The sequence below is a fragment of the Gossypium raimondii genome, chromosome 10 (assembly GCF_025698545.1).
Source record: "Gossypium raimondii isolate GPD5lz chromosome 10, ASM2569854v1, whole genome shotgun sequence".
NCBI lineage: Eukaryota > Viridiplantae > Streptophyta > Magnoliopsida > Malvales > Malvaceae > Gossypium > Gossypium raimondii.
Window position 1 is genome coordinate 39,606,194 of NC_068574.1, and position 18,895 is coordinate 39,625,088.

General features: G+C 33.7%; 1 protein-coding gene and 1 long non-coding RNA gene across 4 annotated transcripts; both read left to right on the plus strand.

Annotated features, from left to right (window-relative positions):
- The first annotated feature begins 4,828 nt into the window (after window positions 1-4,828).
- On the plus strand, window positions 4,829-6,183 carry LOC105775971 (uncharacterized). Of its 3 annotated transcripts, none has more exons than XR_008190137.1 (3): window positions 4,829-4,932; window positions 5,094-5,738; window positions 5,830-6,183. It is a non-coding gene; the product is annotated as an uncharacterized LOC105775971 (long non-coding RNA). The 3 variants fall into 3 exon arrangements; XR_001127798.2 differs by lacking the exon at window positions 4,829-4,932 and having other exon boundaries at window positions 4,939-5,120; window positions 5,666-5,738; XR_008190136.1 differs by lacking the exon at window positions 4,829-4,932 and having other exon boundaries at window positions 4,939-5,738.
- A 9,182-nt stretch (window positions 6,184-15,365) lies between these two features.
- Window positions 15,366-16,726, plus strand: LOC105775052 (protein LIGHT-DEPENDENT SHORT HYPOCOTYLS 4). The gene has a single exon (XM_052621873.1). The coding sequence runs from the start codon at window positions 15,763-15,765 to the stop codon at window positions 16,375-16,377; it is 615 nt and encodes a 204-aa protein (XP_052477833.1). The 5' UTR covers window positions 15,366-15,762; the 3' UTR covers window positions 16,378-16,726.
- The last annotated feature ends 2,169 nt before the right edge of the window (window positions 16,727-18,895 follow it).

Here is an 18,895-nt window from a genome sequence, read left to right on the forward strand (position 1 = left end):
ATTTTTTTAAACAACTTTCTTAAAAAAAACACGAAAGAGACACAAACAATTCGAGTTTTACACGATCAAAGGACGAAGCATCCACCACCAGGAGTTAGAGCGATCACAATCAATCAAGTAACTTTTTTCCTTATATTTTGATGGGCTACACATTAAGAATAATGTGTCAACTAAAGTGTGGGAGGTAACATAGAAAATTTTCTTCAAATTTTTACATTTTCTTTTATTTTTCTTATCCTTTGGTGTGCTTGAACTTGTAGAAATTCAAGTGATTGGTTAGAAGTATGTACATAGGTTACTTGTGTTTATGAATAAATGTTGCATGATGATAGGAGATTTTAAATTTTTTATTATTAGGCTACTAAAGTTCTATACGTTACACTTTAAACAAGTATTAAGTTATCATGTGTACTAAGTGATAATGAAAATACAAGGAAACAAGCATGCTAGTATGAATGATAAATGGTTGAATTTGTGTTTGTTTGGTTGATTAAATTTGTGCGTTATGAGATATTTAGAGATGACCTAAGGCATTGTTTGGAACACATCCATAGCCAAAAAGCTATCCTATTTATAGTTTACCTTTAGTACCAATTTTAAGCCTTTTAACACTTCTTGATGAACCGTATTACCAACCCGAGCCTAAAAATGTTAATTTGTATATGCCCTTTTTCTTTGGTCCTGTACTGCACGACTATAGATGTCTAGCCATATGTATTGAGGGTTAAGTTGATACATTATGGAGGATTCTATAAAATTAGAGTGAAATAGTAAAGATTGATGTGATTTAGGAACTATAAGTTAGCCTAATGTGCAAAAAGAAAAAAGAAAAATCCAAAAAGAGAATTGGTACAAGTAGAAAAAGTCTTAAACTAGCAAAAAAGAATTCATGAGTGAGATGTATTGAAAAAAAGGAAAGTCATAAAGTCACAAAAAATAACTCGTTCCTTAGTGCATAAAAAAACTTGTAAAGCTAGCCATAATTACTATGTCATGTTATGACTTCCTATAGATGGAAAGACAAGAAAGGTGAGAGAAGGATAAATAAGGCAGTGAGCGGGTAAGGGTCACTAAGAGGGAAGAATGAGGATCAATACAATCTGTCAAACTATTTCGTGTTTGTAACCTTTTTATGCTTAATATTTTTGAATTTCATACTTGTCCTGAGCCGTTGAACATTACAAGACGAAAAACACAATGTGATATAAGTATCCTCATACATGAATGGACATCATACTAAACATATGCATAAATGACTATTTGTATTCGAAATTAATACTTGTTCCATACTTGTGTAAGGGTCATCATTTTTATTCTGTCATCTTTGTTTATGTTTCTTGAAGACAAGCAAACACTTAAGTGCGGGGGAGTTTGATCTGTCGTGATTCGGTGTAGCAAATTAAACTAGTTTTCATATTTAAGGAGCTTGAATACAAGAATTTTCGTTATGTTTTAATTAAGTTTCTTTAGTATTATTTGCATTCAATAAAATGTAAACATTGAGTCTTTTATTAATCTTAAAGGCTGAATGAGGCCTAAGGGAGAGCTAACATACTTCGTGAGTGTGCAAGAGACCATTAGAAGGCATTTCGGGTCAATACTAGACGCTATGTCTCAACATGGGAGATCCAATGTCGCAACATAGATAACAAAATAGAGAAATTGAGAAACTACCTTCAATGTCATGACACAGGCTAATGGTGTCGTGACATACCCCTGAAGATAGCTTCAGAAGAGTAAACTAGCTACTATGTCGCGACACAGGTCCTGGTGTGTCATGACATCAACTCTATGATGAGAATAAAACATAAAGTACAGCCATTTTAGTCTATACAATCAAACTTAAAGCTCGGGAACGTTAGTAAACCTAGGGCTAAGGATGACGGCTACCTGAAGGCTATAAATAGACTCTTTTGGCACATATTATAGAAACATTCCATTAGCTTATATTCTCTCTTTAGGTTTAAGTTTTGTTTTCTTACTTTCTTTAGGTTTTCATAGTTGTAGTTATTTGTTTTCTTAAAGAGATCTCTCTCCCGTGGATTCACACTATTCATCAATATCAATCAGGCTTTCTTAAACTCACTATTTCAATCCATTCCCTATGATTAATTTTTCCATTTTTTCCATGTTATTTATGAAAACCATGAGGAACTAATCCTTCTATGGGGGATTAGCGAGTGGAGGCATGATCTCTTAACTGTCTTGTAGAGTTACTCAATGGATCAACTGTTTGGAAAATGAAGAATGTAAAACAAACCCTTGGCCCTGACAACCCTGGGAAGTCATCAAGGTGGGAATTAACTCAAATTGGTATTGCCCATTCGTGAACACCTTTACCCTAAGCCAGTCTGGATTGTGAGGTCGAAATATAAGTAGTTCTTTCTGACTCGTTTTGCTAGTGAAATATTGGAATATCCTACTAGGGTAGCGACTAGTTGGTTGACGAGGAACCCAATACGACAATTAATTGGATTTGTTGAAGCTAGCTGATCACCCATCCTCAGATTTGATTTACTTTATTTATCTCTATCTCTTGTAGTTTTAATTTCTTTTTATGATATTTTATTTCATTATTTTGCAATCCATAAAAATACTTCTTATTTTACTTTCGTAATATAATTAACTTAAAGTATTAATTAGATATTTAATTGTTTAGTTTAAAATTAATTTAGTATTTGCCTCCCTTGGGTACGATCCTAGGAATACTCACCTACTTCATTGTAAAATCTATATTACAACTTGACCTGTATACTTGCAGATACCACCTCATAACTCTCTATTTAATATCAATATTTGCACTCTAGACGTTAGTACAACTAGAGGCAGTTAGTCGCCCCAAAGAACTAGTCGATAACTATTCCACGATTTCACCAAACTCCCTTGAATTCCCTTTTCAATCCGCTCATTCCTCCATTACACAAAATTTTCCTATCTCCAACTACCCATCAAGGTAACTCTCTCTGTACTCTTCATTTCATATATATACACTTTAGACATAACGTTAAACTTGTCACTATAACATATACTAAGCCATTTATCAATGTATCATTACACAACCACACTTGGCATCTAAAGAACATAATTGCAAACATCAGTATATTTCAATAGCTTTAAGTATGCATGGCATGCTCATTCACCATGAGCACACACCTAACCATGGAAATCAAATTAAACTCATAGCAAACAAATAAGCAGAACATACCAACACATCAACAAAAAAAACACCCAATGTGGACATCAGGAACTCCCTTAAATCCTTTGTCCTCGCTAGCTTAGCTTTTCAAATGCCAGAGCCTTCTTCGCCTTGGCATCTAAACATGACAACCGAATATAGCAATTAAACCAAAAGTCTTCAAACTTTAAATGGCTAGAGTTCTATATCATTCAGAAGCTTCCTAGAGATTTCAAATATTCTTACTCCCCTTTCTCAAATACACAAATACAAAAAGATAGAACGGCTTACCAATTCCTTAGATTCTCTAGTTCCTAGCCTCAAAGCTCACGATCTCTGCCCCATGCAGAGCTCTCTTAAATTTTTTCTTCTTCAGAGCAACCTAAGAAGACGATACAGATATGAAGAAACATATAAATAAAATTGAGAGCAATTCTCTCTACTAAATAAGACTTCTCTCATATAAATAACCCTTCTTGCATGGTCTATAACACCCCTTACCCGATCCAATCGTCAAACCCGAGTAATAGGATGCTACAGAAAAGTATGAAACATTTTCATACAATTCATAGTTAAAATTTTCAATTCAATATTAATTAATCACATATAAAAAGTATATCATGCAATACAACCAATTTCAAGTTTAAATCAAATTTACGAAATCTCTAAAACTAATACTTGGTATCAATAAGGGATCAATTTGAAACAATTACAAAAAAGATAAAAAAATTATAAACAGGGGTCACACGGTTGTGTGAAAGGCTGAAGTTGTGTGAGCGTGGAGACACGCAACCGTGTGGACAAACCATGTAACAGGTTAACCTCGTGTAGAGCTAGAGCCACACGACCGTGCGAAAAAATAGTGCAACTCACTGAGGCCATGTGGGTCAAATGTGTAAATATTCAATAATAGTCACATGGTCGTGTCGTCGGGTTGTGTAATAAGCCGAGGGAGTGTGCAACCATGCAGGCATAAATTCAATAGGTCACACTGACATGTGCCAGCCCGTGTAACAGCCTGATGTCGTGTCTTGGAATTGTGTGTGGCACACAGCCGTGTGGCCAGGCCTTGTGGCACAAAAAGTGACCTATAAGTCCCGAAAACACGCCTCAACATTCTTACATATACAAGCATAATATAAATCATAATAAAACCTACTTATAACCTACACATGAATCACTAATATATCAACCCAAATATCGCATTCAAACCATTCCAATATGCCTCAAATGACACCTCAACACAATTAACAGGGCATACATTATTTAACCATTTAAAACATTTTAAAATGACTCGATATCAACCACTAAAACATGCTCCAGAACTTACCAAATTCCTTCAAACTTAGCATATTCCTACCATTCAATTTACGAAACCTATTTCAAAGCACATTACTTAATCACCATATAAGCAATTAAGCATACATACCTAAACTATTCAACAAGATCAGTAATAACAAATATCAATACCAACACTTATATATATTGACATGAAATATGAGATTTTTATTAATATTAGGACAAGCTCGGTAATCTCACACATCTTAAAAAATAAAACTAAAAAGAAACAGAAATAGGCAAGATGGAAATCAGCCCAATCCTAAAAACAAAAAATAAAGTTCCTAAAAAAGGCTTAATGTGAAGTGGCCCAATCCTAAAAAACTAAAATTAAAACTTTCCTAAATCCTAACTTGACCTTTTAACTCTAAAAACTTTTTCCTAGCCTTAGCAAAGACCAATCGCTCCTCCTTCTTCAGGTATTTCTTATTCTTGTTGACATTTCCAGAACTGCGTCTTTCCAACTCTCTTACCTATATTTCTGATCGATCTTAACCCTTCTTCTTTCTTAGGGTCCATTAAACATGCTTCTTTTTTATATATGTTATGTATTTCTTACATCAGTTTTTGCCTCTTTTAGCACTAATCTGGGCAATTGGCCTTCCAGGTATGTGTTCTCGTTTATTTTTACAGCTTCTCGTGCTACTGCGTGTGCGGTTTTCTTCCCGTTTCTGCAAGTCTGTCTAAACCAGCATCTGTGATAATTTTTGCATAATACTTTTATATCAGAGATATATTGACTTAAGACTGATTTATCTTTATCATTGCTTTTCACTTTCTTCATTATGCTGAGAGTGTCTACTTCCATTACCACCCGTCTAAACCCCAGGTCAAGGCCCGCTTTCATTGCTTGTAAGCACACTAATGCCTCTACTGCAAATGGTGTGGGGACTCTTTTATGTTACCATTTTTCGACAGTTTAACATCTTCCCACTCGAATCCTAGCATACTATTCCTGTTCCTGATTTGGAATTTTGTTTGTCAAAAGCCCCGTCAAAATTTATTTTTATTTCTGATGGGTCTGGTGGTTTCCACCGTTCATTTTCCACTCTCTGTCCAAGCAGCCTTTTATTCACCTCTTCCCATTCATTTAAGTATTTGCTTATAAACATTACAGTGTCTTCTACTAATTGGGTTTTTTTTCTCATGCAGGATCTTATTCCTCTGCATCCATATTGCCCAGATACTTCAAAATATAACTTTCCTTTGAGCACTAGTCGCTCTGGTGAGTATTTCACTTAGCCATTATTGAAGTCCTTCTCTTTCATCTCTTTGGTAATCAAGAATCCCTAACTCCTACCATATGTTTTTAATAGCTTGGCAATCTCTAAAGGCATCTTCCATGGATTCTTCCATTTCACTACAGCATGGGCACATAACATGGTTGCATATTCGTTTGTAATGTAGATTTCCCATTGTAGGAAATTAACCATTGTACACCCTCTAGTTTGTAATTTTTATTTTTCCTGGTAGATCTGTTTGCCAAAGCTCTTTTTGGAAGAACGTATTTATATCTGTAATATTTGTCGTCGTAGTGTTTAAGGTTGATCTTTCCTTTGTAAGCCATCTGTAGCCACTCCTCATTGTATATTCCCTTGTTTGTTCCCCACTACAAATTCTGAAGTCTTCCTACGAATACTTTTCCAACGAAGTACTTAATATTGCGTTCACCTATTCTCTTGAGAATAAGCTGGTAATTATATCTTCTTTCCATATTATGAGATTTAGGTCAATTAAATCTGCTACTTTCTTACAGGTGTTATTTCTGGCTGTCTCCTTTATCCTATATTCTTCTAAGCTTGGGATCCAAGCATCGTTCTATATTAAAATTTTGTCTCCTTTCCCCACTCTCCAAGCCATATCCTTTTTCAATAACTTCTTAGTTGTCCATAAAATTCTCAAGGTAAATGACAGGCAATTTTCTAATTCAGCCTGCAAAAAATCACTCTCGATATAATATTTAGATTTTAATGTTCTTGCAAGTAACGAATTAGGGTTTTCCATGAGCCTCCAACACTATTTTGCTAGGAGGGCAATATTAAATTTGCCTAGATCTCGGAACCCCATTCCCTCTTCCAATTTTGGATTCCAAAGTTTTCTCTAGCTATACCAATGTATTCCCCTTATACCTTTCTATTTTTTGCCACCAATAACGGCTAATTACTTGCTCCATTTCTTAACATAATGAATTTGGTAATAAGAAACATCACATAGATTGAAGAACACTTTTAATAAAAACTTCTTTTCCTCCTTGGGAAAGTATTTTAACACTCCAGTTATTTATTCATTCTGCCATCTTGTCCCTTAAATTTGGGAATGCTCTTTTCTTATGTCTTCCCACAATGCTAGGTAGTCCCAGATATTTTTAAACATCTGTCATGCTCCTAACTTGTAATAATTGGGATACCTCATCCCTTGCTCACGCTAAATTGTTCGAGCTAAAGTAAACTGCTTATTTATCCAGATTGATACTTTGGCTAGAGTTTTGTTAATAAACTTGTAGAATATTCTTCAACTCACTTGCTCCTCTTTCCGACACTTATCCAAACAGAATGCAATCATCTACAAATAGTAGATGGGTAATTTATGGCCCACTTCTGCTCGCCTTAACACTTTTTATTCTTTCATCGGTATAACGAAATTAATTTGGCACCAATTGCCTCATTAACTCATAGTCGAAGTAACCCTGAACTCTTCTTATCCTATTGCATGCCAACTATATCCAATTCTACTTGAACAGTTAATAGGGTATTCATTACTCATTTCATTATCAAATCAATATCTCAATTCACATGTATATTCATCATGAGATCACTTATCCATATACATATGGAAACATAAATCATTTCAGTATTTATTCAATTTCACATTTTTATAAACATACATATTTTTCAATATATTCAATTTAGTCCTCATTAACATTATTTGAATCAAATCAATCCAATACAACTCATTATAACAAAGTGTCTCACCTTATGATCTTACCATGCACAAACAATTCATTATGCAACAAATTCAAAATAGTTTAGATTATATAACACAAACAGTAACTTTCGAGCTAATCGTCGACGATTTTATCTTTTTGTTTCTTTTTTGAAGAATCTGGGTTGACATTAGCTATGGATTAATACAAACATACAAAATTATCAATACACAAAAAAATCACATTCAATTGCTAATTTAAGTAACTTTTTCATTTTATTCAATTTAGTCTTTAAAACCGGGACTAACTTAGCATTCAAATCTTACCTCAATTCTTCATTTTGTTTCCACTATAGTCCTTATTGGACTTCCTATTTCTCATTTCTACTAAAAATTTCTAAATTTTTACATTTTAGTCTCTATTGAACAAAATCATCAATTGACTTTACAATTTAGTCCTTTTCAACTCCAAGCTTAAAATCTATCAAATTAGTATCTAAAAATTCAACTATTCATCAATGGAAACTTCCTAATTTTTTTTAACAGTCCCAAAAATTAATACATGGTTAGCAAACTTAAGCTCTCGGGATCCTAAAAACATAAAAATTACAAGAAAAAGGATTAAATTGAACATAACAATTGAAGCTTGAAACTTTGGAAACCCTTAGTCGATTTTCTTCTTTTTCTAACTATGGTGATTTCAACATGCAAGGAAGATGAGATAATTGTTTTTCTTTTACCTTCCATTAGCTTAACATATTATTTTTATTATTAAGATTAGATTTTAATCATTAAATTACAATTTTAACCTTAATTAAGCTTAACAATAACCACTATCGTCCACTAGCCTCACCTTTATGAAATATTTGCTATATAAGAACTTTACTTTAAATTCTAATTAGAGATCCTTTAGCAAATTACACTATGATCACTTTTATAATTTAGTCCTTATACCCTAATTAAACACTATTTCAACAAAATTACTTAACCAAAATTCAATTAAATTTTAACATAACTCCTTAAACATTTAATTATGGGATCCTGAAATTAAAATTTCTAACACCACAAACTTTCTGGTTGTTAAAATTCTCCCCCTAATGAAATTTCGTCTCAGAAATTTTTACCTAAAAAGAGGTGAGGGTACTGGGATTTCATTGTTTCCTCCGATTTCGAGTTCACTCATTCCACACTACGACTACGCCATAAGACTTTCACGACTTGAACACATTTATTTCTTAACTCTTTCACCTCGAGAGCTAGAATTTCAACCAGTTCTTCCTTGTAAGACAAGTCGGGCTGAATTTCAATTTCTTCAATCGAAATAACATTAGAAGGATCCGATCGGTATCTCCTAAGCATTAATACATGAAAAACATCATGTATCTTCTATAATCCAATCGGTAATATTAACCAATACTCAACTCGGCCAACCCTTTCAGTGATTTCATACAGCCCAATAAATCAAGGACTTAACTTTCCTTTTCGACCGAATCATTGGACTTTCTTCCATGGAGAGACTTTAAGAAATACTTTATCGCCCACAGCAAACTCAATATCTCGGCTTTTTTAAATTTGCTTATGATTTCTGCTTATCAAAATTATCTTGCAATCTATCTCTAATCACTTTAATTGTATCTTCTTTTTCTTGAAGCAATTCCAACCCAATAACCTTTCTTTCACACAAATCTTACCAAAAAATAGGTGTTCAACACCTTCTACCGTATAATGCTTCATACGGAGCCATTTGAATGCTCGACTGAAAACTGTTATTATATACAAATTTAGCTAATGGTAAATAACATTCCCGGCTTGCTTCAAAATCAATTACGCAAGCTTGAAGCATGTCCTCCAAAATTTGAATAACTTGTTTCGGTTGCCCGTCCGTATACGGGTGAAAAGCAGTGCTTAAATTTAGTTTTGTACCTAAAGATTCATGTACCTGTCTCTAGAATCTTCAAGTAAATTAGGGATCCCAATCAGAAATGATCAACATAGGTTTGTCGTACAATCTGACTATTTCTCAAATGTATACCTTTGCTAGCTTCAGAAGTGATCAGTCAATTCTAACTGCTAGAAAATGAGTTGATTTCATAAATTGATCAAAATCACCCAGATGGCATTTCTTTTACTTGGGGACAACCTTAATCTTGTCACAAAATCCATCGTTATGCACTCACATTGGAACCTAATGTTCCGCCTTAACTCGTTGACAAGTCAAACAATTGGCAACAAACTCGACTATCTCTATTTTCATTCTAGGCCACCAATACAGTTCTCGTAAGTCACGATACATATTCGTGCCGCCTAGATGCATCACAAAAGGACTACCGTTGGCTTCGTGAAGTATTAAATCTTTTAAATTAGCCACTTCTGGAACATAGATTCGATTACGAAACCTCAAACAACCCCAATCATCAATACTAAAATTTTCTACCATGCCACGTTGAACTATTTCCTTTTTCCCAGACAATTTGGTATCGACAAGTTACGCTTTTCTTATTTGTACAAACAACACCGGTTTGATTTTCAACTCGGCCAATAAACTACCATCACTACTAATATTGAGTTGAGTGAATACCATCCGTAACTGAACTAGTGCTTTTCTGTTCAACGCGTCAGCTACTACATTAGATTTTCTAGAATGATAAAAATGACACAATCGTAGTATTTCAAAAGTTTAACCCAGCGACGCTATCTCAAATTCAAGTCCTTTTTGATTTTGAGGTATTTAAGACTTTTGTGATCGATATAAATATGACACTTCTCATCATAAAAATAGTGCCTCTAGATCTTTAAAGCAAACACCATAGCGGCTAGCTTTAAATTGTGCATTCGATAGTTATGTTCATGTGTTTTCAGTTGACGAGACGCATATGTAATCACCTTACCATCCTGCATCAAAATGTAACCCAAACCATTCAACGAGGTGTCACTATAGACTACAAAGTCTTTTTCCTATTTCAGACAAGGTTAAGAGTGGTGCTTTAGTTAACATTTATTTCAATTCTCAAAACTTTCCTGGCACTGATTACTCCAAATAAACTAAACATTCTTTTACAACATCGGTATAGCTACCTTTGAAAATCCATTTACAAATCTTCAATAATAATCGACCAAACCAAGGAAACTAAGGACCTTTGATTCATTTTTCAGTGCTTTCCACTATAAAATAGCCTCGATCTTTTAAGAACCAACACGAATACCATCTACGAAAATGATGTGTCTTATTTTAAGAAGGAGGTCTAATTTGATTACCATGATAAAGTTGAGTGATGACAACTGGTGTGATGACACAAAGGTGTTACAACAAATGGCTACTAAATTTTATAAAGCTCTATTCTCAAAGGAAAGGAGCTGGAACACAACCTCCTTAGAGAAAGGTTTACTTTATAAAATGAATGAGGTTAAGTTCAATTCTTTGTAGGCTGGCATCACCTCTAAGGAAAATAAGAAGGTTTTTTTTACATAGATCCTTTGAAGGCTCCTAAAGTTGATTGGACCCTCACAATCTTTTATAAAAAAGAAATAGGATGTAGTTAGACGAAATGTTTGTGATTTTGTGAAGAATATTTAGAGTGGGGGCAATTTTGAAGATTGGCCCAATCATACTTTACTTATTTTGATCCCAATAGTGGAGAATTCTGATAGCTTATCTCAATTTTGTCCTATCAGCCTCTGCATGGTATTATACAAAATCGTGACAAAAACCATTATTAATAGATTAAAGCTGTTAATGCAAAAATGTGTACTGCTGAACCAAACAAGCTTTGTTCCTGGTAGAAGTATAACAAATAACATTGTTGTTGCTTAAGAGATCATACACTCAATGCGTAGGAAAGTTGGCAAGAAATGGTGGATGTCTGTGAAGATCGACTTGGAAAAAAGCATATGATAGGCTGAACTGGAGGTTTATTGGTGAAACATTAGCTGATATCACTATTCTAGGTAATCTCCATCGTATCATTATGCATTGTATTAGCTCTTTGACATTGTAGTTGTTCTCGAATGGAAACCTTTCTGAGGTGTCTACACCATCTAGAGGTATTAGGCAAGGACACTCAATTTCACCTTACATCTTTGTTTCGTGTATGGAATGTTTAGCCCAAATCATTAATGTTGAAGTTCTCAATGGGAAGTGGAAGCCTATAAAATTATCTAGGGATGGCCCTAATATTTTCCATCTATTTTTTGCAGATGCTTTCGTGGTCTTTAGTAAGGCATCAGTTGACCATATGGAGATTATAAAAACGATTCTGAGGAAATATTATGTCGCTTTTGGACATCGAGTTAATGCGCAGAAAACTCAGATCGTTTTATCAAAGAATGTCACCCATGAGCTAAAAGCAAATGTTAGTTGTGGACTGGGTTTTTCTTATGGGGATAATCTAGGAAAGTACATTGGGGTTCCACTATTGCAACAAAGAGTTATAAAGGACGCCTTTCAGTATATTGTTCACAATATGAGGAAAAAACTAGTAGGATGGAAATCTAAATTACTATCTCTTGCTGAGAGAATTATTTTAGCTAAAGTGGTTCTGGCGACTATTCCTATTTATGCAATGCAGTTGACAGTGATCCCTAAAGAAGTGTGCCATGAAATGGAGAAGTTTATCCGTAATTTTATCTAGGGGACCACGGATGAGAATAGAGGAGTACATCTAGTCAAATGGGACAATTTCTGTAAACAATTGAAGTCTTGTGGACTTGGTTTTAAGAAGTTTGATAGTTTTAATAATGCTTTTCTCATGAAGATTGGGTTTAATCTTATCAAGAAACCTGATCAGCTTTGGGTTCAAATCTTAGAGCTAAGTATAAATGGAAGCGTAAATTACCTTTTAATTTACATATGGGTAATACTTTTCAACCGTGGAATGGTATTTGCAGCATTTAGAGTAAGGTAAGAAATGGTGTCATATGGAATATTGGGAATAGAGTGAATGTCGATTTCTAGAGAGATAATTGGGTCAAGTGTTAGGGTTCTCTAATTGACAGTTGTACTACATCTGAATGTATACCTAAGCAACATGTGCCTATGAAGGAGATCGTTATGCCAATTGGGGATTGGAATTGACCTGTTTTGAGGTTAGTGTTACCAAACCTAATTATTTTGTGCATTTCTGCTTGTAAGACCCCATCAATGCAAGACGTGGATGATTTAGTGGGGTGGGCTCATGAGAATAAGGGTGAGTTTACAATTTGTTTTGCTTATGCATCTTCTTGTGGGTTAGGTATGGTTAGGAATGGAAAAATATGGCATCAGATTTGGCATATTCAAGCCCCTCAAAAGGTTTGGATGTTCACGTGGCTAGCTTATCTCGATAGAGTACTAACTAATGTAAATCGTGTGAAGCGTCACTTTACGATATATGCAAGCTGCAGTGTGTGCGAAGCCATGTTGAAAAGTATTGACCATGTACTTAAGTTTTGTACCCCAACTGTGGCAACATGGTTTTTAGTGATCAAAACGAGTAAGACATAGGAATTTTTCAACCTTAGGTTGGAAAATTAGATTGAAAAGAACCTATCGAGTCCTAATTGTTTTGCTAGAGAGCATAGTGAGTGGCCAGGTCTTTTTGGTATTATCTATTGGAAACTTTGGGTAAGAAGGAATAATTATATTTTCAACACTAAATTTATTGAAAGTGGGAGCATATTGGAGAAAAGTTGATGGATGAGAAGAATTTTTTTGCATGTAGTTAAGAGAATAGAGGTTCCTTTGAGTCATATAAATGCGATCTCTCGAAATTTGACAAGATGGACTCTGCTAGATGATGGTTGGCTCAAAGTAAGTACTGATGGTGTAATTTGTCAATTGTCTGGGATTGCTGTAGCAGGAGGTTTGATATGGGATCATCAGGGGGTTTGAGTCATCGATTTCTCTAAAATATTGGTTGTTGTTTTGTGATTTTGGTGGAACTCGAAGGTGCTCTTGAGGGGTCCAACTAGCATGTGGTCTAGGCTTAAAGTGGGTGATACTTGAGATAGATAGCACTGAAGCTATTGAAGTGATCCAAGCAAATGAAAATGAACAACTTTTTCATCTGTGGGGTGTGCCATCAATGGCCTTTTCAAACGTTTATGGATGGTCTGCGTTAGACATGTGTTTAGAGAAGGGAATAATGTTGTGGGTAGATGTTGTGGATGGATTGGCAAAAATGACATTCTCAAGACATTTGATGAGTCATATTTACATGTAGCCACCGGAAGAAGTGCTTCAATTATTGCACGATGATTAAGTTGGAGGGAATTCGCCTTGTCTGATTTATCTTTGTCTTATTACTTCTTTTGTATCAAAGGAATAAAATATTTTTTATACAAATTTAAAAATGCTCAAATAACTCCTTCCATTATACGATACATCGGGACGGATGATGGATGTTTAATCCCTAATTTGAAATTCACAAGTTAAACAAATATATATAATTTAGCACTAGCTATTGCAATCCTTAATTGGAAAATTGTAAATTACCTGAACTTATTCGCTATGAGTTTGATGGATCTATTAAATTATTTCGTAAGGCAGCGAAAAAGCTGGAGTTGAAGACCATTGCTTTGCTTCCCACATCTACTGTTTGCATTTTGCAACGCACTGTTGCTTGATGGACTGATGCTTTCTGGTTGATGCAATTGTTATGTTATTGCTCAATTGGAGTCAGTGAAGGGCATTGTAGTCATTTAAAAAAGGTGTTGTCAATCAATGGAAAACAAAGAAAAAAAAAAGGTGAAGAAACAAAATCATGTTATTCCCTCATATTTTTATCCCATTAGCTTTATCCTGTCTCCATCTATCATCTTTCTCTCTCCATCTTTTTAAATCTTATTATATTTCATATACATGTATTATATATGTTGTTTAAATATAAATTATGACGTATTAACTTTATTAATTATATATATGAATCTGTTAAATGCTACGTTTAGAATTATTTAAAAAATAGTTAATACTAAATCACATGACACCTACATTATAAGGATCGAAATTCATCATAAAAAATTTCAGTTTGTCACTTGTACATTTTAACAATTTTTAAAAATTATAGTTTAAAGGTGGGTTTGGATGGATGATTGGGTGCAGTGCGTTTAGTTTACTTTTTATCTCACACTACAATATTGTTACAATATCTAATCTCACCTCCACCACTATTTTTACAGTAATTGCAACTAAACGCACCGCCCATCCAAACTCACCCTAAGTTACTTCATTGAGAAACAATTATAAAATACATATATATCCTTATAATAAAATTTAATTCTTTTTTTTAAAAATAAATTTTAATTTTTTGATTAAAATGGTCTCCAATTGAGGTTGATAAAAACTCAACTTAAATTTTCATATTATATAATATAATACTTTTGTTACTATATCGAAAAATTATTGATAAATTTTAAACCCTACAAATATACAAATATAGTAAAAGTTGACTTAATCCTATAGTAACTCAGATGAAAAAATTTTAAAAGTAAATTTTTAAACAATAACTAGCTAACATTACAATCTAAAAAGTAAAAGGTTAAGTTGGAAGCATAGAAATTGTGTTCAATAGTTGATGTTAATTTTATATAATATTTTCATCTTTAACGTGAACGTCAATAATTTAATACTAATAAAATAAATTTTGTTTATTAAATATTTTCATTTAAATATTTAAAATATCCTTATTCTTTTGAGTAAATGTTGAAAACCTCTTTATATTTCTACAAAAAAACCCTAGACAAAAGTTATTTCCAGTTACCAATTTACCATTACCAGTGTCAGTCAGTGATGGAACTGAGAGTTTACTTCACTTCCCTTACTATTCTCTGGGGGGAAAAAGTAAAATCATAAAAAGAAAATACTTACAGTTAAAACATGACAAAACACTGCCCTAGCTATCAAATGTTTTTTTTTTTTTTTTTTTTGCAGCAAAACAATGTTGGGAAAAGGAAATGCCCACCACACTCGACATCATAAGCCTTTCAAGTTTTCTAGGATTGATCAAACAAACAAAAGATTCAAACAGAGACCTCAAAGAAAAGAAAGGGAAAGGGACTATTAGACCCCAGTTTGCTGCTTAATTGCCCCTAAAATGCCTAACCTACACTATTCTTTTTTACTCTTTTTCCCATATTAGTATTTTATTAGCCTCATCAGTCATCTTCTTCGAACTCTCCTATATTTATATATCCCCTTTCTCTTAATTTCTTACTTTCATGGCATTCTTGACTCCCTGCTGAAATATCCTCACCTTTTTTTTTTCTTGTGTTCTTTAGTTTCTTTACAGATCTTTGTGTTTGAATTCACTCTTTCTCTTTGTTTTCTCTTTAGAAACCCTTTTGTTATCTTATATATGGATCCTTTTCAGGATTTTCAAGCATCGAATTCAAGCCCTTCCACAGCTACTATAACCCCAAATTTCCCTGCAAGCCTTTCCATGTCCGCCGTGGCCACCAACACAAACCCTTCACCGGCGGCTGCCATGGTCGCCTTCTCCCCTTCCTCCTCTTCCTCCACTTCTCCTTCCACTCTCAGCCGCTACGAGAACCAAAAACGCCGTGACTGGAACACTTTCGGGCAATACCTCCGCAACCACCGCCCTCCTCTCTCCCTCTCCCGCTGCAGCGGCGCCCACGTCCTGGAATTCCTCCGGTACCTTGACCAGTTCGGGAAAACCAAAGTCCACACCCCACTTTGCCCTTTCTTTGGTCATCCTAACCCTCCAGCTCCATGCCCTTGCCCTCTCCGCCAAGCTTGGGGAAGCCTTGACGCCCTCATCGGACGCCTCCGAGCCGCCTTCGAGGAACACGGTGGCAAGCCTGAAGCAAACCCTTTTGGTGCTAGAGCTGTTAGGCTTTACCTACGTGAGGTTCGTGATTCACAGTCAAAAGCCAGAGGCATAAGCTACGAGAAGAAGAAAAGAAAGCGACCCCCTCAAGTACCTCAACCTCCTCCTTCCACCTCTTAACGGAAATAAAAAACCAGTAAGTAAAAAATAAGCACGAAAATATGAAAAAAGACGTGATCATCAACCAGCTGCATGGGGAAAAAATTGGGTTTTGTCCCAATATTATTCTATGTTAATTACTTTAATGAATCTCGTATTATCTTTTTAAAAAAAAAATCATTTCCCTTTTGTTATTTTGTCAGGTATTGCTCGCTTCATTAATGGATAGTAGTTGTTTTTGCTAATAGTAGAGCAGCAGTGTTTCTATTATTTGTAGTAATTAAAGATCTATGTGACTTAACATCTCAATTTGTCATTGATATGTACCTTTGACAAGCCATTTATGACAACCTATAGATTTGCAGATCAAGTTCTGTGTCTTTTCTTGTAGCTTTCTTTCCTCAGAAATCGTCCATGTAGGGGGTATTGGCAAATCAATCTGCAGGCACTAAAAAGGTTGTATAAAGAATCATGTGTCAGTTGTTTTAAAAGAAACCATTTCTGTTTTAGTATCATTTATGTTCTTTCCTTGATTCCTTCCCTTGCTATGTTACTGCTAAAATCCCATTAGTCCCACTAGAAGTTTGATGCATGCTGGAAGTAGGTTATGGTAATTTTCGGAGATATGAGGCTGTAATAATGGGGATTGGGAGGGTCTTTGTCTTCAATAGTCTAAAGCTACTTGCCTAATTTAGGTATTGGGCAAATCCATCTCCCATTTCTACATATCTGTCATATCTGTTCCCCCAAGGGGAAGATATTTATTTTATTAATTTATCAAGTGGGAGTCCATCGTCACATGAACCCTAATCAACAGTGAAAAATCTTGTTAGTTGAGTTCATCATTGAATCCGAACTTGATTGATCGTAATAACCCTAGCTAATCTTCTCTTGGACTATATGCAACTCGCTTGCTTCCGTCAGCCCTACATATACATATATTTCTGGCTTTGATTGTTTCTTTGTTTATTTCTTCTTTTTTCTCTGTAATTCCTTCATTGGTGTTTGGTTTCCATGAAAAATTCAGAAAGACATTCTCTGAAGGGGAAAACAAAAATATCCATGCCTGAAACATTTTTTTTCGTTTTTCTTCTTTACAAGCCGGTGATATTAATGAATACCCATTTTTCTCTATATCTAGGTTTTGTTGAAAAGGTTTCATGAACAAAAGAATAACATTTATATTATTAAATTGGGTTTACTATACATATCAATAATATTAAGTTGAACCTTTACAAGAGACTGTTCTTTTACTAGACCTACCCATCATTAAATGATATATTTAAGATCCTGCTGGGACCAAATCTGATTGCATTTTGAATTTTCTGATGCTTTATATATATATATATATATTAACCCAACATTATAAGCAAAATAATTGAAATCCTTTGGTGCAGAAATAGTTGCTTGTTCAATGGTTATTTATGTTACTAATTTTTTTCTTTTGGTGATGTTTATAGACTAACTTGTCGAGCTGGATGTGCAGAAAGCTGAATTTGTTTCTCTAACATCTAAAATATATATTGTTAATTGGTGAATATAGTTGAGAGAGATGGATGTATTATAGGGATATGAGTAAATTAGCCTTCTACTATTAAGTAAATAAATTTAGTTTTGTACTCTAAAAAGAATCAAATAAGACTAAATTAGAATAGAGTTAACATTTATAATATAAAAATGCCATTTCAAGTTTTACAGAGTTAATATTTTTAAAAATTTTATGGTTCAGTAAATAAAAGTTTGTCTTTGAACTTGAATTGCAATTGAAAAAAGATTTTAAGACATTTTTTATAGAGTACATATTAATTCTTTTACAATTTGGACTTGTTTATTTCTTTTTAATAGTATAGTGATTAAATTAATCTATTTAATAATAAATTGATTAATTTGATTTAGTCTCTATTAATATAGGGACTTCTAGGTCATTTAACTCATTTTTAATTTGTGATGATTTATGAAAGTGTGTTTACATATTTTGTTTATTTATGGCTAAATTACCTAGTTGGTCACTCAACTTTTAGGGTACTTTCATTTTGGTCACTCAAAACGAAATGTTTGCAATTTCGTCACTCAACTTTTAAGACGTTTTCATTTTACTCACCAAACCGTTAAATTTCTAACAACTTAATTGTACATCTCACATCATGTTCTCACTTTCATTTTGGCCCTTGATAATGTTAATCGATTTGTTCTTGTAATATTCAAATTAATTAAATTAATCTCTTAAATTTTAAATTTTTATTTTATGTTTCCATATTATTCTTAATGAAATCAACTCGATAACTTGTATTTAATAATTGTTTGTGAAACTTAAATTTCTTTTGATCATATAATCTTGAATATTTCGTACTAAGATAAAAGCAAAGAAAAATTATTACAATTAATTAAATTAATTGATTGTTCTTCGTTTGGGTAAAGAAGTGAAAAATTTTGGGTTATGTTGGGCATGGAATATAAAATTAATTAATTGTAAAGATTTTTTTAGCTTAGTATGAATATCATATAATGAAAGAAATTTGGGTTTCATGTACAATTATTT